The 27,568-nt window shown below is 39.0% G+C and overlaps 1 protein-coding gene and 2 non-coding genes across 3 annotated transcripts; 2 read left to right on the top strand and 1 right to left on the bottom strand.

The window, feature by feature from the left end:
* Window positions 1–257: 257 nt before the first annotated feature.
* Window positions 258–10,165, bottom strand: LOC124254354 (39S ribosomal protein L15, mitochondrial-like). Its single transcript, XM_046688275.1, has 4 exons — window positions 10,055–10,165; window positions 5,879–6,033; window positions 2,221–2,386; window positions 258–798 (listed from the first exon to the last, which is right to left on the bottom strand). Exons 1-4 carry the CDS (start codon window positions 10,145–10,147, stop codon window positions 337–339), a joined length of 876 nt encoding a protein of 291 aa, XP_046544231.1. The 5' UTR covers window positions 10,148–10,165; the 3' UTR covers window positions 258–336.
* A 10,443-nt stretch (window positions 10,166–20,608) lies between these two features.
* On the top strand, window positions 20,609–20,680 carry Trnat-cgu. The gene has a single exon. It is a non-coding gene; the product is annotated as a tRNA-Thr (tRNA).
* A 6,230-nt stretch (window positions 20,681–26,910) lies between these two features.
* Trnat-cgu lies at window positions 26,911–26,982 on the top strand. The gene has a single exon. It is a non-coding gene; the product is annotated as a tRNA-Thr (tRNA).
* The last annotated feature ends 586 nt before the right edge of the window (window positions 26,983–27,568 follow it).

Below are 27,568 nucleotides of genomic sequence, written 5' to 3'. Positions count from 1 at the left end.
TGACTTGGAACGAGCTTGTAGTTCTTATGAAATGTAACAGACAAAACCAACCTTGTGAAAAATACTGTTAATGAAAACAAGTGTTCTAGAATTGTTTGTGTTCGATTATGAGAAAACATGATCGATTGCTTGGTCGTTTAGTCACTGCGACCAATCTTCGATTATTTCAATTAATCGGACCACCACTAATTCATACAACAACAGAAGTTGCCTGATTTCTTAATCCAATCAAATTAATGAACAAACACTTCAGAGCATAGCATTAATCACATCAACTTATTTATTCATTTATCTTTCTCCATCCATACAAGAATGCTAGTCACACAACAAGTCCAGCTACGACTTATAAAACGCTTCATACTCCTCATCCTTGGGTTTCAGAATCTGTCTATGTTTCAGGTTCACCACCCAGCCTGGTTCAAGGCCGTGAAATATCTGCCGAGGATCCTTCCTCAGACTCAGCATATCAAACAAAGGATCTGAGCTCACATCAGGGAGTTCGTAGCCGTATTTCTGAGCCAGCTCAAGTCTAGCCTGCTTAACTAGTTCAGGATCTGCAAGATATCCTCGTGATTCGGCACTTGTATAGTACTCCAGTGCATCTTCTGGAGGCAGTTTGCATCGAGGTATTGGAACACTTTTTTGGAAGAATTTCAAAGGGTTGGCCAGAGCATGGAGACATTGTGGGTCAAAGTAGCGGGTTGTGATCGCACCTCCGTTCCTTTCAATGGCTGCAATAACCAGCTCAGATGCCCATTGCACTTCAATGTTGATCCTGGTAGCAAAGATATCTGCACCCTGTTTACAAAGAAGGAAGCATAAAGTTACTAACTATGATGTTAGTATCATCTAAGTAGAGGAAAGTATATTCATGTTGGTTTGGTTGTTTAACACCACAGTCCGATATATTACAGCTATATGGCAGCGGTCTGTAAATAATCAAGTCTGGACCAGACAATCCAGTGATCAACAGCATCAGCATCCGTTTACACACTTGGGATACCATGACATGTGTCAACCAAGTCAGCAAGTCTGACCACCCGATCCCGTTACTTGCCTCTCACCCAGATCTTCACGAGTCAACGTAAATGTTAGTATCATCTACATAGATGAAAGTAGCATCTACATAGATGATAACATTTTCTTAGACTGTGGCCCTAAAACCTTAACTGCATACTACTATAAGTCTTGAAATTAATGCGCCTCCAAATTTATGCAACCGCTGGGCTCTTGCCAAAAGTGAGACTTAATATTTATGAGTTCCCTCCAGTGAAAAAATGGATTCTCAGAGATTTAAAGGAGATGTCTTTCAGCTATACCTTAATATAACCGTACATTTATCCAATCAAACAGCTATGGCTTATTAGAGCAGAGTAGACTACTTCCACAAAGAACCATTTAAAACCATCATATAACAACATTTCACATATTAGTAAGTGGAGATGGTATGAACAAACTTGCACACACAATGTGCAATGGGTCATTTCAGCCTTCATGTATTCACCATGAACAAAGATGTTGTGTGTGGCAACTGTCTTGATGTGTTCGATTAGTTACTCATGTCTAATTAACACAACTGAGTAGAACTTGACCACACTCTATTAGTGATAGTTTTTAGCAGTAATCTACCGTACACCAGACACAGCTTTCTAACATTTCACCTAGGAAGGGGATCAAACCGTCCTCTTCAGCACAACGTGCCAATACTTTGACCACTAAACTACACCAGGCCCTCTATGAAATTACAGGGTTCATACAGAATTTCAGTCACTCACTTCAAGGCATTTTCAACATCTTTAAATGCTCGCTTCTCAAAATTCAAAACCAAGCAAATGAAATATTTTATTACATTTCCGTAAATATGCAAATTAAACGTAATACACTTCACATTAGCTCTCACGAATTTGTTACCAATTCATGGATATTTTTCAATAGCTTTCTAAGGGAGTTTCTCACTCCATGGAAGGGAGACAACTCCATTGTTACTGGCTTAACATTGGTTAAACATAAACTGTTTTCATCAAAGCTTTTAACTAAAACATCAATATGAAAAAACATTTCTTTGAGTTAATTTACTCCAGAGGAGATCAGCAAATTAAATGGCACATCATCTTGGTCAAGACAAATTTTAAAATTCAACTGCTATAAAACCCCTGAGAACACTTGAGAATCAATTCAAAATCAGAGGGTTCACACTGACTTCCTTCCCCTTAACCTCACCTCCTCTGTCAAGTTGATCCCAAAGTGTTTCTTGGCAGGATCGATACGATACAGCCTGGTGTTGCATACAGTAGCAAGATCAACTGGCTGCTTTGGGTCAACTCGACCCACATCGATCATCCTCTGAAGCTGAAGTAAGGATAATGGAGGATACTGTCTCCTCTCCCTGAAACACATCAGCATGATAAGTGGAAATACATGACCAGGTCTGGGTGCCGTTGTACAAAACAACCTTAGGTCTACAATTACCTTAAGTCTATGTTAAGGTATGGGAGTTCTTGTCACTTTAGTGCAAAGATCACTTTGTTACAACAGCACCCAGGTAAAAGAAACTGTTGTAGCACAGGTTGTCCGGTATTTTACAGTGCCGGAATACGCTGTCCACTTTCGACCTTAGTTGGGCCAGGATCTGATAGAAGATCCGGTTAGAATTGGTCTTCAGTAACCCATGCTTGTCGTAAGAGGCGGCTAACGGGATCGAGTGGTCAGGCTCGCTGGCTTGGTTGACACTTGCATTGGTTCCCAATAAGCAGATCGATGCTCATGCTATTGATCACTGGATTGCCTGGTCCAGACTTGATTATTTACAGGCCGCTGCCATATAGCTGGAATATTGCCGAGAGTGGTGTTAAACAACAAACAAACAAACAGCATAAATCTGGTATTTGATCTGAAACCACAAGGATCTTGGAAGCGGAGAGTGTATCATGTACTGATGGTATGTCACATATAATTTAACTGTTTCCTCCACATATTTTGTATGATCCATCTGTGGAATATTTACTGCCATACACCAACTGAAATATTGATGTGTGTTGGTGGCTTCCTAAAAATGTGTTAAACATAAGGATCTTACAACTGGTTGAGTTAATCCCTTTCATATTATTGTTGTAGTGTCAACAATATTTGATTAAGGAGGCAACTCCACCTGAAGCCTTAGTGAAGGACATGTTGCCTCAAAAGATGTACTGAAATACACTTTAAATTTCTTTAATCATAATAATCTAGCTATAAGCAGTGTTGCCATGGCAGCCTACAAAATAATCAAACCAGACAAACTAATGATTGATGTAAAGAGCAGTGTCCAATGCTGTCAGGTACCATTACAACCAGTCAAGCCACAGACTGATTTCCTGATCCATTAAATGTTAAATGCCCCTTGGGAAATGCATTGGTTGCTTAGGACATTTACAAACCATAAATCTCACAGGGCATCATGTGCAAGTCTGGGTTTTACCTCGACTTACAAACATGGGGTTCCCAGTAGTGTTGGGAATTGGTTAAAATCTCATAATTGATGATTGGTTCATTACAACCAATCAATCATCAAAAATATTTGGTCAGCGTCATTTCTAAAAAATTCCAGGTTATATTTGTTTGCACAAAAACAAAGAAAAAATTGTGTAGTGCTTGGGTGGTTTTTTTGCAAATTGCACATCTTTAAAGGATGACTAATATGTTAGGAACAGATTTCTTGGGGTCTTTAAGATATATTCAAACATGACTTGGAACGAGCTTGTAGTGCTCATAAAATGTAACAGACAAAACCAACCTTGTGAAAAATATTGTTAATGCAAAAAGTGTTCCAAAAATGTTTGTGTTCGATTATGAGAAAACATGATCAATTGCTTGGTCGTTTAGTCACTGCGACCAATCTTCGATTAGTTCAATTAATCGGACCACCACTAGTTTACACATGAACTGATGTATTGCATAACAAATTTGTTACGTTGAAAAGATTATTTTCATGAGTTCAAAAAATCATGAAACTCAGTGAAAATTGGCGAATTCTTAACAAAACTTTACACCAAAACGCAGGTTTTCACATGCACGATATTTGCACCTACTGTTCAGAAAACATGCATGATCCTCGTGCAATTCATCTGCATAAGGTTTGCAGTTATATATATACTCCTCACAAAAAGTTAAGCAACAAGTATTTTTTTCCACATATTTTCTTCATGGGTATATGAAGTTATTACTTGGCATATAAGCCATGCAGGAGAACCCTTTACGATTGATGAACTTAAAGCATTTCCCATATTGTTTTTCTGATAACATTGTTAGCACCGCTGAGAGCATAACCACCCTCAAAACTCACATGCAAAATGCATGGAAAACATGTGCTATACCGTCGCACATGCATTCTGATTCGTTAAAACTGCCAGCAACGACAAATTGTTGACAGTAACATTTGAGAAATGGCTGGCGTCACTTGACACCAATTGAAGTTGCTCAAATTGTTGGAATGGTGCAGGGTCAGACCCAGAGTGCTGTTGCCAACCATTTCAATGTTCATCGGCGTCATCTCCAGAGCGATCACTTTCGTCACCAACAGACCCGGATTGATGACTGAGAGAGACCACGCTCAGGTCGATCCAAAGTGACAACTCCCAGAGAGGACCGATACTTGGCCACCCTAGCCCGGCGGAACAGGTTCACCACAGCCAGATCTCTCCAGAATGACCTCCAGAGAGTTGCTGGGAACAGAATCTCCACACAGACAGTGAGGAACAGACTCCATGCTGAAGGTCTCAGGTCGAAGACCAGTGCAACGTATCCCACTGCCTGCACACCATCGTCAACAGAGACTGAATTGGGCTAACCAGCGGCGTAACTGGAGAGTCAATGCGGCTGGCGTAATGTTCTCTTCACAGATGAGTCAAGATTCTGTCTGGACTTCAATGATGGTAGGGCTGCGTGTGTGGAGAAACCGTATCGAACGATCGATCGCCAACTGTACGATTGCTGAACATGATCAGTATGGAGGTGGGAGTTTGATGATCTGGGCAGGAATCCAAGTTGGACGACGAACTGATTTTGTGGTCATCAGGCGAGGTACCATGACAGGTGTGAGGTACCGAGGCGAAATTGTCACACCTGTGATCATTCCGTGGGCTCAGCAAGCAGGTCCTAACTTCATCTTCATGGATGACAATGCCCGTCCACATCGAGCAAGAGTTGTCACTGATGTTCTTCAGACCAACAACATCACCCATATGGACTGGCCTGCAAGGTCTCCTGACCTGAATCCTATTGAACATGCTTGGGACATCCTCGAAGGCGTGTGTACGGCCTCCACGTTAGATCCTCAGACTCTGGATCAGCTTGAACAGGCATTGCGGAGAGAATGGCAGAACATTCCACAACAGACTCTAGACAGACTCATCTGGTCAATGCCTAGACGCCTTGAAGCGTGTATTCAGGTCAATGGTGGCCATACACGTTATTAAACTTTGGATCAGTGCTCAAAACTGACAGTAAAAGTGTTTTCAGACATTTTCATACCCTGATGCAACACATTTTGCACGGCTTTTTCAGTGACACTGTTTTTGATGATTTGCAAGTCAGTTATTGTTCAATGAATTTTGATTTCTTTGTTGGAAAAGTGTGTGGATATGCTTTATCTTTGTTATGTTTGATTCAGTTGTAATGATCATGAGTAAAGGCATATGTACTGACCAAAAATACACTTGTTGCTTAATTTTTTGTGAGGAGTATATGTACATAACATATAGTGAGTGCTTTAAGTGTGTCTAAACTTTTGATCGGTAGTATATGTACGCAGCAGTGACGTGAGCTTTGTGCAAGTAAAACCAGTATGATACTAGGAACGAACTTAAACACAAACTGAATTTACTGGCAGTGCTGCACTTACGCATGGCCTTTATAATACGGCTCCTTTGGTATGATCAAGTAAAATGGTGTGTTGCAGCCTTCAAAACCAAGTCTTGGAAGAGTGTTCCTTTGTCCTTGACCTTTGTTTCCTCTTCCATGTTTCCGTCTAGTGGTCCCACTTCGCTGTTTCTGTTTCTGGTCACAGTAAAGCAGAAATAATTGATTATTATCATTCTTGAGATCTGAGCACATACAACAAATGATTGACACAAATTTGATGCAAACATTAATGAAGAACATACTCAGAAAATAACATATTTTGAAATTGAAAAAGAAAGTCTGACATAAATTGTTGGGGCAGTGGGGTAACCTAATTTTTAAATCATCTGGACCCAGTTGTATCAACGCGTAATTATGTAATCATCAATTAAACACTAATCATTGATTAAATTCTTAATGTTTGATTAGTTAATGAAGTGTTTAAATACGGTTGTATAAACCCTTATTTAAACACCCATTAACTAAGTATGCCCCTAATAAAGGTCCAGTCATTAAACCATGATTAACTTAGGGGAATCCCCTAATTATTATCCATGATGCATTGCAGGTAAACACTCATCTATAGTCTGCATAATGGCTGCCGTCAGAAATCGCAGTAAAAACTTTGAAAGTTGTGAAATACAGGCCTAGTTGAAGATTATATCAGTGTGTTAAACAGCAAACTCCATTACTAATGACAAAAAGAAGCAGATATGGGACAAAATAATGTCTGAGCTCAATAGCATCGGGGTAAGCAATAGAACGTCCAAAGAAATCAATACAAAATGGAACATGTTTCAAAATGCAAATAAAAAGTGTTTTCAGACAGAATATGGTCTACTACACTAAATGTTTTAATTTCTTATGTAAATATTATTCAAACAATCAAAAACTTTCAAAAAACATGGAATGTATACCCTATATCCACGTATGATATGATATTGAACAAAACTAAATGTAGATACTGATGTCAGTTTCATGAAAAAGTATCTGAACTATACACAAAATACACATCATAATACTGACAGTGTAATCGGAAGGATAGGGCGATTGTGTTTACTCTTGTTCAGCCGACCTTCACCTCAAAGAAATTGTCTAATATGTGAAACAAGGTTGAGGTATGACATCACTACCGCTGACCGATTTCTTACAAAATGGCGACAAGGGTACACAGGATTTGGCGAGGACTCTTCCCTTGATTCAGGGATCATTTGTACATAAATATGTGATGTAAGTAATCAGAATTATTCTGACTCTCTGTGTATTGTTATATGTTTTATAGTTTTCATTGGATAAATAAGAGAAGAAGCCAGAAATGCTGATAATTACCGTTGTCGTTCTGCGTTATTTTGCATCAGTCATGGCGTCAGCTGCGGAAACCTTGATAAATTCTTATGAATTATCAAATCATTGCATTGTATCTGTTTTAATTTCCTGTTTCTTGGCACGATACTCTTTCCATGCATATTCTAAAGATATTGAGCTATTGCAAGCAAAGAATGGATGGCTGGGTGTCGGACAATTCAGAAAATGCTACGCAGTGTAAAATCGGATTTTTTCTTTGTTTACAAGTGCAATCTTTCGAGTACAATGTTCGTTTCACCCCAATATCTTTCGTTTCATTTCATCTAGACAGTTGGTATTGGTGACAAAGACCATTTGTAATTTGATTCCAAAATGTATAGGGAATTCAGTGATGTATTTCTGCGCAGCTGAATATGAAATATACGTGATGTATAGTAATTGGTGTCTCAATACCGGCCTTCGAGAAACGTGATTTTGTAAACAGTATCCAATATGGCGGAAAAGCGCGCTTCCGGCGTTTGTGTAAGTGTATTTTTTCGAAAACATCACAGCGATTCTAGGTTCATCGAACGCGTTTCAGAATTATCATTAGTGATTTTATGAAAACTGATATCAGTGATCATTACTATGCTATTTTTGAAATTCTATATTCCCAGTAATTGTCAAATTTTCACATTTCAAAACTTACAGCAAATAACTGTGAATCGTGATTACATATTGTGTCAAAATGGCGACACCGGAGAAGTCTATTTTGAAAGGTTATTTTAAGCACTTTAGTTTTGTCTGATTTAATAGTGGATGGTATCAAGAAACAGGAATTTCCATGCAGAATTCAAAACTGTGAAGTATATTTGTATATAAATATGTGATATATTTAGAATTTTATTGAACTTCAAAGTGAGTGTTAAAGAGGAAGGACATATATATCCCCTGTGGCACCGGTGGGGTTAATTAATCCGTTCACGAAAATGTTTCTCTTTTCTCCGACGTCGAAGTTGATGGTACATTATGTTGTCTGCCATGTTGATACAGCTAATGATGAGTTAATGATACCCCCAAGCCTTCATTAGCTTAATGATGGATTAATGAAGGGATTCCTTTATTAAGGATTTCATGCAACTGAAGATAATCAGTGATTAACTAATCATAGTTTAATTAACGATTAAAGCTTTATTAAAGTTTGATACAACCGGGTCCTGTTCCTCATGTTGATTCCCCACATGTGAGTGAGTGAGTGAGTTGAGTTTTACGCCGTGACCTTCCTATGGTTTCTGACCTCACTTTCGCTCGGTCAGATACCATGGGAAGGACACTCATTTCGTATAATTCGTATGTAATGAGACCTCGTGTAGTATTCTCTATTTAGCAATGTTCACATTACAGAATCATGAGTAATGTGTAGTTCTCTTTCCCATTTTGTCAACATTTCCAGCATTTGTGATGTCGAATACAGTATGATACCTACTAGGTGTGAAACAATACAGGAAGGTCACAATACATAGGTCAAGATATGTATTGCAATATGCAGATTTAGTATTTACAAATTACATCAAATCAAGCGGAAACTTCATGACCATGAATAATTCAGAGCAGGTTCAAAATGAAAAGTTTGTTCTTAACTTTCTTGAGTGAGTGAGTTTAGTTTCAAACCGCTTTCAGCAATATTCCAGCAATATCATGGCAGGGTTCAAACAATGTACCCATGTAAGGAATCGAAGCTGGGTCTTTGGCATAACAAGTGCACGCTTTAACCACTAGGCTACCCCACCAACCCTACCTTCTTTTGAGAGACATTTAGAAGTTGGAGCACTAATGCAAGGACAACAATATCATGAATCACTTACTCCCATTGCAATAAAGAAGTTATTCATCCATATATTGTTTTCCTTCCTTTTAGGCTATTCTTAGTGATAGACTCAAAATGTTAATTACAGCACATTTTTCAATATTTACCATGTTTACCTGACAAATAAGCTGGAGGTTAATTGAAAGAGAAGCAAGTAATTTAGTGTGTTATTTTGAACAGATACGGAAACCTATTGAGCATCTGTGAACTGATGGGTAGCTTCATCTTTAAAACCTACTCGCTAGCATGAATAATCAGACTAAAACCTGATAAGCCAATGATCATGACAATAATGAATCTCTATTCCTATTACCACCATTTGGTATTTACACTTACTTGCATCTATAACAAATAGTCAAGTGTTCTTTATTTACAGTTTCTACAAAACCTTTTTAGTCTATTAGCACGGAAAAAGCTCTAAGCTTCATTTCTAAATAAAATTAGAGTTATATGTGTTCTTACTTTGGCTATGGTGCAGGGTTACATCTCTCTCATGTCTTACAACAGGGATGTATAAGAAATAAATATGCACAGTACCAAGCAGCTCCTAAGGCTTACGAGGATTGGTGTCAGTCTCCAGATGTCATCATTACCTTTTCTGTTTGCTGACAGTTTTAACCTGTGTTTACATGTTTATCCTGATTATCTGGAGAAGGCGGCCAATTTCGGATGAGATGGTTAGTGGTTCAAATCTCATCATAGGACTCAAGACATTTTATGTCCGCTACACTTACGTGGCAAGTACATCATGTCTCCTGTACTAGGTCCGACAATGTCCGAAATCAGAGGATGAAGCCGAACTAACCAGCAAGAAGACTCCCTTTGCCCCCTTCCGAAGACAGCCCGAGTATGTATGGATCAAATTAGACTGTGCATCCTATACTTTATTAACCCAAATAATAAATATTGTCCCTTTTCTTTGGAGGGATTGAACTCAAGGACATACGAAGTCATACAAATCGCCAAAAAGACATGGTTGGATACGGTATAGCAATTAGGGAGAGTGAGATTATCAAATGTCAGTACCGGTTTCCTTGATCCAGGTAGATCGCGAATGTTGCCCAGGCTGACTCTCGGCAACTGTTTAATCAAGTTCAATGCTTTCTCGATAGACGCCATGCTTGTCGGCGCCGGAAAGCGGCATGTCGTAAAAATAATGTGGCTGAGTTCACAAACATAAAGTGTCTGTGCCACAGATGTGATATTATCTTGCCTTATACCTTAGTTGTATTTCACTTTAAACTATTTAATGTTATGTATTATGAATAAGATGGATAATGGCACATGTCGCAAACATTCGTTGACACATACATGGAAAATGGATAAACGAAGTAACACAGTTGTTTTGTAGCCGTTTTTATAGATGTTTTAAACTTTAGTATTTATCGCAAAAAGCGATAATGTTACACTTTATTTTAAAAATAAATACTGCAACCATTCATGCAGTAATTAAGTCAAGAATGAAAGGATGTGACAACTCATATAACAACATTGGCGGATCCAGTGTGTGTGTGTGTGTGTGTGTGTTAGTGGGTGGGGACACACACACTCACACTCACCACCACCACCACCATCCGCCTATGTAACAATGTTATATTTCAGGTAAGCAGGCGTATGTTTTTGAAGTCAATCAGCGTATCTATAATTACCCTGGACCGAAAGTTTATATTTATTTAATAATATATTTGATTTCCGTCAATGTTGCATTTTTTACTAACAAACCGACCGTCACCCGGCCGGTCTGAGTTACTTGTAACGATTTGGTTTTGGTTTGGTTTGTTGTTTAACGCCCGCACTCAGCAGTATTCCAGCTATACGGAGTCGGTTTATAAATAATTCGTGTCTAGACAAGACAATCCAGTGATCAACATCATGAGCATCGTTCTACGCCATGGGGATACGATGAGATGTGTGAACCAAGTCAGCGAGCCTGACCACCCGATCCCGTTGGTCGTACGACAAGCATGGGTTACCGAAGACCAATTCTAAACCGGGTCTCCACGTGTAACTTGTAAATAGTATTTTTTTGTTCAGTAGTGTATGAGCAATTAATTAAACTATCGGAGCATAGCAGTTATGCGTGAATATGCGCCAATACATCGATGGCACTTTGAATGAAAGACAAATATTGACATCGATAGCATCTCAGTAATGAAACATTAATCATTACTGTTTTACATCACTTCGCATATCAAAAATACGTTTTTGGTTGAATTGACATGTGGGTATCTGCCTAGACAATAAACAGAAGTTCTTCCCTCAATCACGATAACTAATTATTTTATCTCAATATGGTTCACTTGGAAAATACAGTAAACATTCCCTCGCTACATTTCTCTAATCAGTAATATATTCAAATTCTCCCTTTTAAAATTAAAAAGTAGCAAATGGAATATCTGCTGCATATCCAGCACATTTTTTTACAAATACTGTAAAATGTTAATTCAAAATCGATGCTCGAACCTCTCTCGACAAGCTGCAGATGAAACCACAGCATACAACTACGCCTACAGAGTTACCTCCCATGCTCCATAATCCATGCTTCGCTCACATTTGAACATCGAGGGGACAGGTCATGTCTATTGAGCAAAGAATACTGTCATACACTGTTTAAAATAATGCAATACATAAAGTATTGTAATAATTAATGTTGAATAATAGTAATGTGGAGTTTGTATCGGTAAACAACATATGTAAAATATATGTCAATGAGTGTCAGATGTAGTAAATATCAATCAAATACCTTCTCTGAGTGGCATTTTAGAAGTTGGATATACAATATAAATTTGGATGCACAATGTACACAAATGTTATGGATAACAACTTTTTTCGTGAGTGCAACGTTTCGATAAAAATACTTGTACCGTTGTCAAGCGTTCTATAAATCAAATACTTTTAAAAAGTTTGTAGACAAAAAACTATCAGCTCAGTACGTTTTAATAACCTGTTCAAATCCAAGTTTCAAGTGTAGGCTTCTTTTGTCCGGTAGTGTACGATATGGTATGACATAATAAAAGTCAAACAGAAATAAAGAGAACCTTACCATATCGTTAATAATTGATCTAGTCAAAAGAGATATATATATTACTTCTTTAGCAAATTAACGTGCATATACAAAGTACATATATGAACACAGCTAATTGCATAGTTTTACAGGAATTGAAACTTTGGCGCAGTGAAGTAATGCCAAGGTGTGCAGAATTTGAAATTTCCATTTAACTTTCACTGACAATATTTGTTCTCTCAAGAACGAGCATGTTTATCCGATGGAGCGGTTTGCCTCACTTTTCATTTATATTGAATAAATATTGTTTAAATCAACTTTATCCAGACACATCCGTGTGACTCTCTCTCTACAATCCAACTGATTTCTTGTGCATGCGTCGTTTCGATTCAAGCCAATAACGCCTGTTCAAGTCAAAATCAACATTCTTGTTAAAAGGAACGATCGATCTGATCACCCCTTGCTCTGATCAAAATTTGATCTCCTATTCAAGGTATGATTTCCGAGAAGCAGTATATGGCTTTGGCCCGCGGAATTACATTGATGTAAATTTGCTTTGACTTCTAGAACTCATTCCTGCTGGTAACTAAAGCTGTAATTCATTCCTGAAAGAAAAACAAGGAACTTCCGGGTTAGACGTCCCTTGGTGGTAAGAGTGAGTGAGTGAGTGAGTGAGTTTAGTTTTACGCCGCACTCAGCAATATGCCAGCTATATGGCGGTGGTCTGTAAATAATCGAGTCTGGACCAGACAATCCAGTGATCAACAACATGAGCATCGATCTGCGCAATTGGGAACCGATGACATATGTTAACCAAGTCAGCGAGCCTGACAACCCAATCCCGTTAGTCGCCTCTTACGACAAGCATGGGTTACTGAAGACACATTCTAGCCCGGACCTTCACGGGTATTGGTGGTAAGAGCTGAATGTAAATGAGGATTCAGTGGTTTCAACACGTCAACGCATCTATAGATTGATGCTCATACTTTCAATCACTGGTTTTCGGTTTTAAACTCGATGACTCATAGATTGCCATAAACGAATTTTGCTGACTGCGGCTTTAAACAATATAAGCTTTCAAATACACATTATCCGTTGTTGTTGTCGTGGTGGTGGTTGTGGTGGCGGATTGGGTACATATCAAGCTTCGTATTTCATAATCTCGTATATATTAAGTAACAGAAAGAAGACAGTTGTGTCAGGAAAACATATTGCATGTCTTCAGTGTTTCCTGTGCGTCTGAGGGGCGTTGGGGTAGCCTAATGGTTAAAGCGTTCGCTCGTCACGAGGAAGATTCCCCACTTGGGTGCAATGTGTGAAGCCCATTTCCGGTGTCCCCGGCCGTGATAGTGCTGGAATAGTGCTAAAAGCGGCACAAAACTTGACTCACTCACCCACTCCCGTTGCGTCTGAACACGCAACGCATTGTTCTATGGGTGTGACCCGGATTTGCCCCTCGTGCAAAGTGGACCACTCCACCTGTCACCATATCGGCGGCGTAAATGACGTGTTTCACGCCCAGCACGCCTACTTGGACCCATTAGAGTAAAACGTGAAAGATTGATCTGATTGACATGGTGTTTACGGTGGTGTGGCAGCAGATGTACAAGTATTGAAAACTGTGTGTTGCATGTGATTTGATTAAAATATTTTTAACAATAATTTATGTGTCATTTCTCTAGTTTGTAATTCATTTTGTTCGTTTTCATTCATTTCTTTTATCTGTCTGTTTCGCTTATTCGGAATCTTATCATGCATGTCTTGATCTGTAGGTCTGTATCTGTCCGTGTCTGTCTCTGTCTGTCTGTCTGTTTGTTTATGTCTTTCTTTCTGTCTGTCTGAATCTGTATCTATCTTTCTCTGTTTCGGGTTGTGTCTTTCGCTTTCTGATCATCTTTGCCTTTTTCTTTGTATGACGCTCTGTTTGTATCTGTGTATGTCTTTAACTGATGTTGTCTCTATGTGTATCGCTGTCAGTCTTTCCTTGTATGACGCTCTGTTTGTATCTGTGTATGTCTTTAACTGATGTTGTCTCTATGTGTATCGCTGTCAGTCTTTCCTTGTATGACGCTCTGTTTGTATCTGTGTATGTCTTTAACTGATGTTGTCTCTATGTGTATCGCTGTCAGTCTTTCTTTGTATGACGCTCTGTTTGTATCTGTGTATGTCTTTAACCGATCTTGTGTATGTGTGTCGCTGTCAGTCTTTGTTTGTATGACGCTCTGTTTGTATCTGTGTATGTCTTTAACTGATGTTGTCTCTATGTGTATTGCTGTCAGTCTTTGTTTGTATGACGCTCTGTTTGTATCTGTGTATGTCTTTAACCGATCTTGTGTATGTGTGTCGCTGTCAGTCTTTCCTTGTATGACGCTCTGTTTGTATCTGTGTATGTCTTTAACCGATCTTGTCTCTATGTGTATCGCTGTCAGTCTTTCTTTGTATGACGCTCTGTTTGTATCTGTGTATGTCTTTAACCGATCTTGTCTCTATGTGTATCGCTGTCAGTCTTTCCTTGTATGACGCTCTGTTTGTATCTGTGTATGTCTTTAACCGATCTTGTCTCTATGTGTATCGCTGTCAGTCTTTCTTTGTATGACGCTCTGTTTGTATCTGTGTATGTCTTTAACCGATCTTGTCTCTATGTGTATCGCTGTCAGTCTTTCCTTGTATGACGCTCTGTTTGTATCTGTGTATGTCTTTAACCGATCTTGTCTCTATGTGTATCGCTGTCAGTCTTTCTTTGTATGACGCTCTGTTTGTATCTGTGTATGTCTTTAACCGATCTTGTCTCTATGTGTATCGCTGTCAGTCTTTCTTTGTATGACGCTCTGTTTGTATCTGTGTATGTCTTTAACCGATCTTGTCTCTATGTGTATCGCTGTCAGTTTTTGTTTATCTGCCTGTTCTTGTATATGTGTTTATCCTTATTTATCTCTGTATGTCTCTCTCAGTCTTTCCTTCTATGTCTCTGCCTGTTTGTACATGTATGTGTTTATCCTTCTTTATCTCTGTATGTCTCTGTCTTTCTGCTCTCTGTTTGTATCTGTATATTTCTTTATCCTTCTCTTTATCTGTATGCCTCTCTTTATCTGTATGAGTCTGTGTCTTTCTCAGTCTCTGTCTCTCAGTAAGTGTTTTATCCTGCCTCTGCCTGGGAGTCTGTATATCTCTGTCTAGTCTATCTCTGTACGTCTTTCTGTTGGTATCTGTCGCTTTGTCTATATGTTTCTGTCTAGGCATGGGTTCTATTTTGGTTTCGAGGAATTAGAAGGCATGATAGATGGGTAACTCTTGCATATTTCCATTCATCATTTTATTTTGTAAGGTGGATGGCTTATTTGTTTTCGTTAGTTTTCTTTTCTCTTGTTATTTCTTGTTTTCTATTTCGGTACGAGTGAAGTCGGTGTATTTGTCACTTGGACTGCACGGTATTACCGGTATATCGTAATACGCATTTTCAAACGATACGTATTGCAATATTTTTTCTGAGCACCGGTATATTGGGTAAAGAACATGTATAAAGTTTTGGTGATCTTTATGGTAAAAATTAAACTCTACACAGACTTTCATTCACAATAAATGTTTTCCTTCGTGATTCAATGACAAAAGGGCATAGTGTAATACTATAAACTGTATAAAAGAGAAAATAGAACCCCCGACTATGCAACCTGACTTAGGGATTGCTGTTAACAGAACCATTATTGATTAACATATATGTTTAGGGACTTATAATGAAGAAAAGAGGACTGACATGCACAGTTAGTGTCACTCACTGTCAAACACTTAAGTTCTCAATATATCGCAATACGTATCGCAATACAGGTACCTGAATCGCAATATATTGCAGTACAAATGTTTTGCCAATACACAGCCCTATTTGTCACATGGAAATAAGCAATATTGACTAATTTGCTTCATATATCCCCTAGCTGTAAAGGGGCGGTGGGGTAGCCTAATGGTTAAAGCGTTGGCTCGTCACGCCGAAGACCCGGGCTCGAATCCCCACATGGGTACAATGTGTGAAGCCCATTTGTGGTGTCCCCCGCCGGGATGTTGCTGGAATATTGCTAAAAGCGGCGTAAAACCAAACTCAGTCAGTCAGTCAGTCCTAGCTGTAAATCACACTTTCAGTCTGAATCGAAACAACGGGACTTTCTTTATGACATGTAAGTTGGTAACGTCGCCACAGAAACTGAACTTAGTGTTAGTGTGGACGAGTTGGAAGCAGTTATTTGATTCCTCACATTCCCGCACTTACTATTGAGTATTTTACTGTAAAATCTCTCTTTTCGAGACTAAAATTAAACTTCAGTCGAGGAATGGTTTTGAAATACAATCTACGCGTTTAAAACAAAACGTAAATATATTTGTATTTATGTTCAACATGTCTCATACTCGGAGGCTATTTGGTATTTACAATCCTTCATCTGTGTTTTAGGCTTCATCAGGAAATGGCACTGCTTTTGAACATGAAATATGTGTGTACATGAAATATATTGACGGGAAGCTGTCGAACATTAACAAATACATGTAATGAATCAGTAAGCAGATATATACGTGGTGGATATATACGTGGTGAATTCGTATCTGATTACCTTGTTACAACTTGTCGAATTTTACTGTAGACCTAGCTAGCTTGATATTGATTTAGGAACTACATATAAACATTGCTATATGCAATAAACCAGAAGTTGCCATCCATAAAGTTGCATGCTTTCTTATTAATCACCATTCTATAGAATGCCAATCAAACATATTGCCAAGAGAAATAGTTTATCATTTGTTGTTTTTTGTTGAAACGGACGTAAACACTAACATTAAAATGATATTTTTAAGATGAAAGGGATCTCGCGCAATTAAATTGAATCACGAATGAATTATTAACAGGAATGGCAGAGTAACTTTTCAGTTAATGTTGTTTCTGCAAACTTTTCCAAACAATAATTATGAATTTAAGAATAATGTATTTGTTATATGTTATCTGTTCTCGACACAATATTAGAAATATTCTTTATGAGAGCGCACTAATTATTATATTAGTGTACCAGTTGGTTTGAATAACATTTAAGATGTGGCAGAGTTATATTTACAATAAGTCAGTTCAATTCTATAAGCATAGACAATTCTAGGACGCTGGAATTCAAAATTTGCTTATCTGTTCAACATTATAATGTAACTTTTCAATGCATATAGGTTCAGACCCGTGAAGCTCCATGTTAGAATCGGTCTTCAGTAACCCATGCTGTCGTAAGAGGCGACTAACGGGACCGGGTGGTAAGGGCCGCTGACCTGCTTGACACATGTCATATTATCCTAATTGCGTGGAATGATGCACATGCTGTTGATCATCAGTGGATGGTCTGGTCCAGACTCGATTATTTACAGGCCATAAAGCTGGAATATTGCTGAGTGGGGCTTTAAACAACAACCAATCAACCATATAGTTTCAATATTTCAATTTCATATTAATTGCAAAATATACCTCAAAATATAATATATTCATTCCAACAAGTTATGAATGACATTGATTAAAAGTAGCCTAGTCGAATTCCTATACTATATCAAGTGTGACACATATATGCCGTACATTTATATTGGGTTGAAAATTTGAAAGTTTTTTTTTTTTTTTTTTTTTCATTGATTAGCTTTATTCCTTTCCTCCTTTTATGTATATCATGTATTCTCCTTGTATGTGGGCCGGAGGCCTTAAATGGTGGTCAGGCTCGCTGACTTTTTTTTTAATTTTTTTTTTTTATTTGTTCCCATGGTTACAAAGTCAATAACAAGGGTATATGGTAGCAACAAGCACAGAAAAGGTGAAGATACATTGCTGTTGAGATATAATGGTAATTAGTTGCTGAATGCTGGGATAAGCGAATTCCATTTAAGATTGAATTTCTCAATTTCATTGTTTCTCTTTGAAATCAATTTTTCTACAGAAAATATCTCTTTTAATACCTCTTTATAATTACTGAATTTTGGAATTGATTTTTTTATATTACATAAATTGATATGTTTTTTGGCAGAGATCATGATTTGATTTAGTAATACATCATTATGCAATGAACCAAACCAAATCAAATATTTTGTGATGTTTATTTTTCGTGGTAGATAGTTATTAATCCAGAGTTCGAGATCATTCCAGAATTTCATGCTTTTGAAAAAGTTATCATTTCAAACTAGAAATGCAGATGAAATACGGGGAATCGGCGCTTGCATTCGATTTTAAAACCCGGGACGATCCAGTTGAATCCGTGTTTAGCTATTTGTTTGACCAATGCTATCTCATGTTAACTGATTTACATATTCCCTACAGATACCTTGGTATGCGGTTTTCGGGTTAGCAGACTTTCAGACGTCGTCGGAAAGGAAACTTTGTTCTATTTCTTTATCCATTAATGAGAATAAGCAGATAATTGAATATTATTATTTAGGTGTTTTGGGTATATGTGTATTCTGATGTGTCAGGGAAATTTCACATTTGTTTTTTTATGCATATTTTCTCTTCAGGATTAACAAAGTAGCTTTGGTGGTGTTGTTTTGTGTTGGTTTCGTTTTTAATGCCATTTGATGTGTAAGCGGGGTTTTTTTTAACTCTATCGTTGTATATGCATTATAATAGGAAATGTACATCGGCAGATGTGTCAAGCAATGAAACACGTGTTATCCTCTCCTGGTTGTGTGTTATGGCAATACCCATGGTTGTCATGTTTCTCCGTATCCTGGTGACCACAATGTATTGTATCTAAGCTTGCATTTTAGACGTTCTTTAGGATACTTACCAATACTACACTCAACTGACGTGGTTTCCCTCGGGTTGAATCTAGTCAACCCTTGTTTCCTCAGGTGACTCAGTTTGAATATTGGATTCATATCTAGCATTAACATGTTTAAAGCTTTTACTTTCTTATTTATTGAAAAATATATCAGTAAATCCTATTAATTTTAAAGAAAAATGAATGATTCTAATTGAAATAAAATCATTCCTATCTTGACAGAGGCGAGTCATACATTCAACAATATTCACATTCACACCTCGATCCCCGCTCAATATTCATTTACAATATTCACATTCACACCTCGATCCCCGCTCAATATTCATTCACAATGTTCACATTTACACCCCATCCCCGCTCAATATTCATTTACAATATTCACATTCACACACCCATCCACGCTCAATATTCACATTCACAACCCATCCCCGCTCAATATGCATTCACAATATTCACATTCACACTTCCCCACCCCTGCTCAATATTCACATTCACACACCCCATCCCCGTTCAATATTCACATTCACACCCCCGTCCTGCCAATATTCACATTCACACCCCTTCCCCTGCTCAATATTCACATTCACACCCACATCCCTGCTCAATATGCACATTCACACACCCCATCCCCGCTCAGTATTCACATTCACACCCCATCCCTGCTCAATATTCACATTCACACCCCTGTCCTGCCTAATATTCACATTCACCACTTCCCTGCTCAATATTCACATTCACACCCACATCCCCGCTCAATATGCACATTCACACACCCCATCCCTGCTCAGTATTCACATTCACACACCCATCCCGCTCAATATTCACATTCACACACCCATCCCCGCTCAATATTCACATTCACACCCCATCCCCGCTCAATATTCACATTCACACCCCCATCCCCGCTCAATATTCAACCTCGTGTATCGCATGACAAGCACTTGACTTCAGGCGACAGGTGGCATAGTTCGATACACACTATGCAAATATCATGCTTGTCTAATGAGCGAAATCATTAATTTGCTGTCCACAGTTAAGATGAGCGCTTGAGGTACATCCCTGAAAAAGACAAAAGGCTGTGTACGAACCGAAGTTTTGGTAGTTTTACAGGTCTCATTTTATACTTCATAACATACGTCCGTTGCACCAAAAATAATCTATGTACAGCGTCTTCTATTCTCCCTGGTTACACAGGCGAAGGGATGAGAATAAGAAACATTATCTGTGACTTAAACAAGCACGATTTTATGCTACTTATAGCTTGAATTTTCTTTCAAAACTTTTTACTTTTAACCAAAAGAGGAAACACAACGACGTGAATCATTGCAACCAATCCGAGATTTATACTAATTATTTATCTAATTACTATACCGATTAAACGCGAGTGTCCGTGCGAGCGTCTGTAAGTGCATGCGTGTGTGTGTCCGTCCGTCCGTTACAAATGTACCCCTCACAGGGTATGTCCATAGTGTTAATGGATATTTACACCTATCAAAGAAAGTGCTAGTTGCAGCGCTGAGATTGTTCCATGACAGGAATACAGATTTGGTGTCACAGGAAAACCAATAAGACCGTCGATAATGATTCAATAAATACGTTGTTTCTAAGAGCTGAATTAAAAGAGAAAGTTTAATTACGTTTGACATTAGAACATCCCTATTATAATCGGCTCGTTTTCTTGCGATTTTAAAGCTCTTCGTGCATATTCAGTTCACGTGACCTGTATGTAACAGCTGTCACCTGTCGATGGTTTGAATATAGCACCCATCAAATGATTATACGGTGGATATGTTTCTGTCTGCCTCGGTGGCCAAGTGGTAAGGCGTCGGTCTCGTAAACCGAAGATCCTGGGTTCAAATCCCAGTCGGGGCTACTTTTGTTAACACATGTCAGACAAGAACATAAACGGGTTAAGATTTCGTATGCTTCGAAAACCTTTAAGGACGATTCAGTTTAAATTTTTGAAGGTCAGTAGGATTGGAAAAGTATTCCACAAGCATCGTTCATCCTTTCAATATATTTCAATACATGTAATGAACAATACTATTTACAGCAAACACCTATGGATCCCAAAGCATGAATTGGCTGGATCTTTTTGTGGGCAGAATACTGAAGGAAACCCGTTAGTTGCCTCCTAGGACAAGTAATGGAAGGCCATTTCAATCTGTCATATTGTACGTATATATTCAAAGTAAAAGTAACTTTAGGGGCCAAAAAGTGCATTTGTAGGGACCCACCCAAGAACAGGGGGTATTTAATGCAATAACTACCTACCTACCTGCATGCATGCATGCAGACAGACAGACAGACAGACAGACACACACACACACACACACACACACACACACACACACACACACACACACACACACACACACACACGCGCGCGCGCACACACACACACACACACACACACACACACATACATACATACATACATGAAAATAGGTTTGTGTGTCATGGCGAAATAACTAGTCCCAACCAAACGTGGAGTGCTATATATTGATGTGTTATTAATGCTGGTGAAAATCACGTGACATGCCTGTAACCGATGTCACGTGGCCACCACATAATTATACCGTCTAACACTTTACATGTGTGACCTCCGCTACTCGTCAGCCTCGGTGGCCAAGTGATAAGGCGTCGTTCTCGTAAACCGAAGATCCTGGGTTGAAACCCCAGTCGGGGCTCATTTTGTAGAAATGTATTGAATTAATATGATATGGAGTGTTAAACGGCTGGTTTTAGTTCATTGTATACCGTTTTCCTTAGCTCAAGAGAATGTTTTTAAATGACGAGAATTCAATGACACTATTGATGCAAAACGATTTACATAAATATTTCTAAGATGTCCAACGTTATATTTCCATATTAATGGCAGGTCACTCAATCGCATTTTACCAAATACAGTGTATAGAAAGTTAGCAATGAAAATCATTTTAGTTTTATGCCGGATTAAAAATTGAAGACGATTCTTCTGTTTCTATTTGCCCAGTCAGTTTGCACAGGTTCATCATTAATAGTAACAGTTGGCGTCACTTCCGCCATTGCAATGAACGAGCAAGTCATATGAAAATACCAGTTATATTCTATTCGTTTGGGTGAACAAGTGGTAAGGCGTCATTAACCGAAGGCCGCAAGTCCAATACTCGTTTTGAATGATTAAACATGTACAACCAGTATGTTGGGAATTGAAGTTACTACACCAACGATGTATGATTGAGTGAGTGAGTGATAGTCAGGCTTCCTGATATGGTTGACACATGTCATCGTATCCCAAATGCGCTTATCGATGCTCATGCTTTTGATCACTGGAATGTCTGGTCCAGACACAATTATTTACAAACCGCCGCCATATAGCTGAAATATTGCTTTTGGTAAACTTACGTCATTGACAGATTACAATTGAAAATTAAAACAACAATGTCTTTATTGTTTTAACTAAATGCCTATATGTTCACAATCCAATGCTACGTACCGCCATACATAAACATACATAATTAGGCCCATTTGCATACAGTAATAACTGAGATAACCAGATGTAATTCAACTCATTAAAATTTAGCACCAGACAAGAACAACTAGTCAACCTTCGTTGACTAGAGATTCCCTACAAGGGAGGGAGGTAACTTCTGCGTAATCTGTCTGACTACAGTTTTGGTAAACTTACGTCATTGACAGATTACAATTGAAAATTAAAACAACAATGTCTTTATTGTTTTAACTAAATGCCTCTATAGTGAGTAAGAGAAATGATAAAGCAATCTGCCATATTAACATGTCAAACATTTTTAAACTCTCAAAACCACAATAGTACATCAGTATCTTTAAAATCTTAAAGAAAATATTAGGCTTACTCATGGTAACAAGAGAATGCTGAAATTATGTAATTATGGTAGAAACACTGATATCAACCATTGAGTACCGACTCTGAAAAGTCTTTGGTGTTCTGCTGTGTACATAATGTCCGTAGAAAACAGACTCTGTTTTCCATCTCCCGACCTTCATGACAATCTTAGGATCCTGACAATTCTGAATCGCCAGTGTTGCTCCTGTTGGACGGAACGATTTTGCAGAAAACCCCTTGGAAGAGAGTCCGGCATCTTTATGGATTGTTCTAGAATGTCTGAAACAGTAGATGCTTGCACGCCTCTGTGGGTGCATACAGAGACAAGAAAACACTACTAGTGTCCGTGCGGAGAGAGTCTGTCCGCTCTATGTAATCCTTCAAGGTCTCTTACAGGGTCCAACTTGCTGCAATCTGCAGGCTGAACCAAAACCTCAAAACCAGTACGTGAAGTGTCATTTTTATGCCAAAGAAGTTTATAGTCAGAGAACCATCTGCATGAAAAGACAATTGATTTGTGGTAAACTCGCTGCTCTTAGTCAAGCGGGTCTGGGCATCATAATGTACCGATTTCGGGGCGATATCTGATGGGCGCAACATAGCCACCAGAGCTAATAGAGTCACTGCCTTTGGCGGAGCTGTTTTATTGACAATATTTTGTTATCTGGCCATCTCTGAAACAAATCATTCAATGCAGATACTGGCATCACTGTGGAACGCTGCATAGGAACCTCTGTACCAGACTTCACCAGAGCCTGTACTAATCTAGATACATCAGGAGGTGCACAATGTTCTGAAGATTCATAGTTTCATACAGACAAGATATAGCCGCACATGCACTTTTCAGCTGAGATCTAGGTTTAGGCGATGAATCCGCAACCTTACACAGAAAGGTTGCTAACACAGATGTACTAGTAGGTGGAAAGACACATTTCTCTTCAACACAAAAAATCTCTAAACTTGTTAACAAAGGAATTGTACAAATGTAAAGTACTTGGCGCCAAAGCATGTGATATCTGATCAGCAGCTCGATTCGTCCACTCAGAACGAATTAACCGTTCCCTCCATAGATCCTCCAAGCGAACAGTCTCCATTTTGATTTGCCAGTGGTTCCGGTTTTGCTAATAGTGGAAGGCAACAACGTCTTTGACGAGGAAGCTTTTAGAGGTGAGCAGATTGATAGTTTCTGAAGACGAGGAAACCACGTCTGGGCTGGCCACCATGGTGCTATCACTGTGGCAAAGGACTTTGTGGACACAACTTTTTGCAGAATGTCTGGTATCAATCTGAACGGAGCGTTGACAAAATTGTTGTGTATATGCCAATCGTTTTGAGCCAGCCCGTCGACTCCTTGAGTGTACGGATCGCATGTTCGACTGTTGTATACTTGCAGCTGTGTGGTTTGATACGACGCAAATCTGTCTACCGTGTGTGGTCCCCACATGTAATCCAGCATATTGAAGACACGTGGGTGTAACCGCCACTCGTACCGGTCGAATCGGCGGGATAGCATGTCCGCCTCTACATTCTCCACCCCGGGTAGATGGCGAGCCACTAGCATAATGTCTCTGTCTAAGCAGAGCTCCCATATTCTTGTTGCCAGCTCTGTTAACTCCTTTGATGGGACCTCCCATGTGATTGAGGTAAGCCACTGTTGTCACATTGTCCGATAGCAATTGAATTTTTCGGCCTGTCAGGTGAATCGAAAATGACTTTAGAGCCATTAACACAGCAAGCATTTCTCGAAAGTTTATTGACTGAAATGAAGTGTCCACTGTCCATACACCCTGCGCTGAAAGGCCTTTGAAAACTGCTCCCCAGCCGGTGTTCGAGGCATCCGTTTCGAGCTGTCCGTCGAAGGTCCTCACAAGCATAGTGGTACCGTTCCAAGAATCCAAGGCGCTTATCCACCATTTCAGATCTGAAAGGCTATCATCAGTCCAAACTAATGTTGATTCCCATGTGTGTTTGCTCGCAAGAAGCCTATACACTGACCTAAGCTTAAGTTTTCCTGGAAATATTGCTCTACAGACAGAGATACACTGGCCTGCAAGGCGCGCTAAATGTCTAGCTCTAATGTAAGGGACAGATATCGCTCTCCGTATGTCCTTCTTCAACTTTCTCACCTTGTGATTCGGAACCTTTAGAACAGGCACACCTTTAGGTCCGACAGAATCCACCAAGAATCCAAGAAATTCCTTTTTTAGTACTAGGAGTGAGGGAAGATTTGTCATAATTTATCACCCATCCAAGAGACTCTAACACACAAATTACCTTGTTAGCATGGTCTGAAATAAGCTCCTTCTTAGCTGCAATGATAATATCGTCCATGTACACCAGGAGTCTTATTCCTAACCCGCGAAGATGTCGAGCAACTGGTCTGAGAGTCTTACAAAAGAAGTAAGGGCTTACTGATAACCCAAAAGGGAGCACATTCCACTGATAATACCATCCATGCCAATAAAACCCTAAGTATTTTCTATCATCACTGTGGATTGGTACATGGTGAAATCCATCCTTTAGATCCAGTGTAACCAAATAGTCATTTGGCTCAATAATGTGTGACAACATAGAGACATCTTCATATCTAAATTTTGGTACTGAACAAAAAGAGTTCACATATCGCAGATCAACAATTAAGCGCAACTTGTGATTGCGTTTAGGAACAACACCTAGAGGATGCACACAATATGGTTTATCAGACACTCTTTGTATAGCTCCAGAAATTGTCAGTCTTGAAATCTCTTCATTAACAAAGTTAATCTGAGAACTTGTCAAGCGATGATTGTCTTGAACACTTACAGAAGGAGAGCAATGGAAAGGTAAGTTAACACCATTCTGAATCCAGGATAATATAAACTCTGGACATCCAATATTTTGCCATTTCTGGTAACACGTAAGTAGAGCCATTACTGTTCCTGATCCACTCGAGGATTGTTATTGTGAAAAAGTGGTCCGTCCCGGCGACCGTAGGAGAATCTACCCCCTGAACCGTGGTAACCTCGGACATAACCACGCCCTCGGTTGAACCCGCTGTTCCGTGGCGGCCTGAATGCAGCTGCAATGGTGGTAGCGTTACGTAGGGTATTCAAGGATTCTTCATTAAATGAACATGTATTTCTCTGCAGTGTCCTGTATATCCTTGCAGTATTGCGGTCAAACTGGCCTTGAACTATTAGAGATGACTGTTCCTCCTGCAGATAACGTATCTGTGCGAGTTGAACTTGATATAGTTTAATCAATGCGTCCTGTGTAATGTTTCTTGCATCAGCCACTTGAAACAAAAGTTTCAATGTTGTTTCACTATAACGAGCACACCTTGCTACAACTGCCGCATGTTGTTGATCCTCACGTTTAATACCTTGCTTAGATTCAGGCACTTTCAAGTCTGCAGGGGGAGTTTTACATTGGTTACAGTGTCACGTATCGTTTGATACTCTCCCTGAACATCCAAAGCTGCACTTCGTATAAAAGCGGCACCCTGGGCACTATCGTGCTGAATCCCCTCGGGATTTAAATTATCACTTGATATATCATCAGTTTGGCTAGCACTGTTGCTATGTCTATCTCGCACACATGCGGTAGGGTCAAAGTTCACTGAACCATGCGGTCCCGACTGACTATCAACGCCCTCAAAGATATTAGACAAGCGTCTAAGAGAACAAATAGCATGGTCTAAACGATCTAACCTATGTCTAGTTTCACTATTCTGCACTTTCACCTCCTTCAAAGCTTCAAGTATATCATTTAACTTGCAATTTTCTTCATCAGCCTTTTCGGCCATGTCGGCGGACGTAGCACCAGACAAGAACAACTAGTCAACCTTCGTTGACTAGAGATTCCCTACAAGGGGAAGGGAGGTAACTCTGCGTAATCTGTCTGACTACAGTGAGTGCGGCGTGTAACTAAACTTTCACTCAAAGATGCGATCACCCTAAAACTAGAACATACCTTTTCACAAAGACGTAAAGAACTTCCTGTGGTTTTTATTTGAATACGTGTCCATATTATGTTTACTGACGTGTATGCAAGTATCGGTACAGCTTTAACGCTTTCGTCATTTACATGAATTAAAAGAGAAAGTTTAATTACGTTTGACATTAGGACATCCCTATTATAATCGGCTCGTTTTCTTGCGATTTTAAAGCTCTTCGTGCATATTCAGTTCACGTGACCTGTATGTAACAGCTGTCACCTGTCGATGGTTTGAATATAGCACCCATCAAATGATTATACGGTGGATATGTTTCTGTCTGCCTCGGTGGCCAAGTGGTAAGGCGTCGGTCTCGTAAACCGAAGATCCTGGGTTCAAATCCCAGTCGGGGCTACTTTTGTTAACACATGTCAGACAAGAACATAAACGGGTTAAGATTTCGTATGCTTCGAAAACCTTTAAGGACGATTCAGTAGGATTTGAAAAGTATTCCACGGGCATTATTCATACTTTCAATATATTTCAATACATGTAATGAACAATACTATTTACAGCAAACACCTATGGATCCCAAAGCATGAATTGGCTGGATCTTTTTGTGGGCAGAATACTGAAGTAAACCCGTTAGTTGCCTCTTAGGACAAGTAATGGAAGGCCATTTCAATCTGTCATATTGTATCTGCATTTGTAGGGACCCACCCAAGAACAGGGGGTATAACTACCTACCTGCATACATACATACATACATACATGCATGCATGCATGCATACATACATACATACATACATACATACATACATACATACATACATACATACATACATACATACATACATACATACATACATACATACATACATACATACATACATACATACATACATACATACATACATACATACATACATACATACATACATGAAAATAGGTTTGTGTGTCATGGCGAAATAACTAGTCCCAACCAAACGTGGAGTGCTCT

This window comes from Haliotis rubra, unplaced genomic scaffold (genome assembly GCF_003918875.1).
Source record: "Haliotis rubra isolate DU_JTF1 unplaced genomic scaffold, ASM391887v1 Scf571, whole genome shotgun sequence".
Classification (NCBI taxonomy): Eukaryota; Metazoa; Mollusca; class Gastropoda; order Lepetellida; family Haliotidae; genus Haliotis; species Haliotis rubra.
Note: the sequence above shows the minus strand (reverse complement) of the source record. Positions and strands in the feature narration are given on the sequence as shown.

Excerpts from the sequence above, each read along its gene's own strand:
- LOC124254354 (XM_046688275.1), bottom strand. The coding sequence starts at position 10,147 with ATGGCGTCTATCGAGAAAGCATTGAACTTGATTAAACAGTTGCCGAGA. Across the intron at positions 6,034-10,054 it reads TACCTGGATCAAGGAAACCG|AAACAGAAACAGCGAAGTGG; the intron begins GTACTGACATTT and ends TACTGTGACCAG. Across the intron at positions 799-2,220 it reads GGATCAACTTGACAGAGGAG|GGTGCAGATATCTTTGCTAC; the intron begins GTGAGGTTAAGG and ends CTTTGTAAACAG.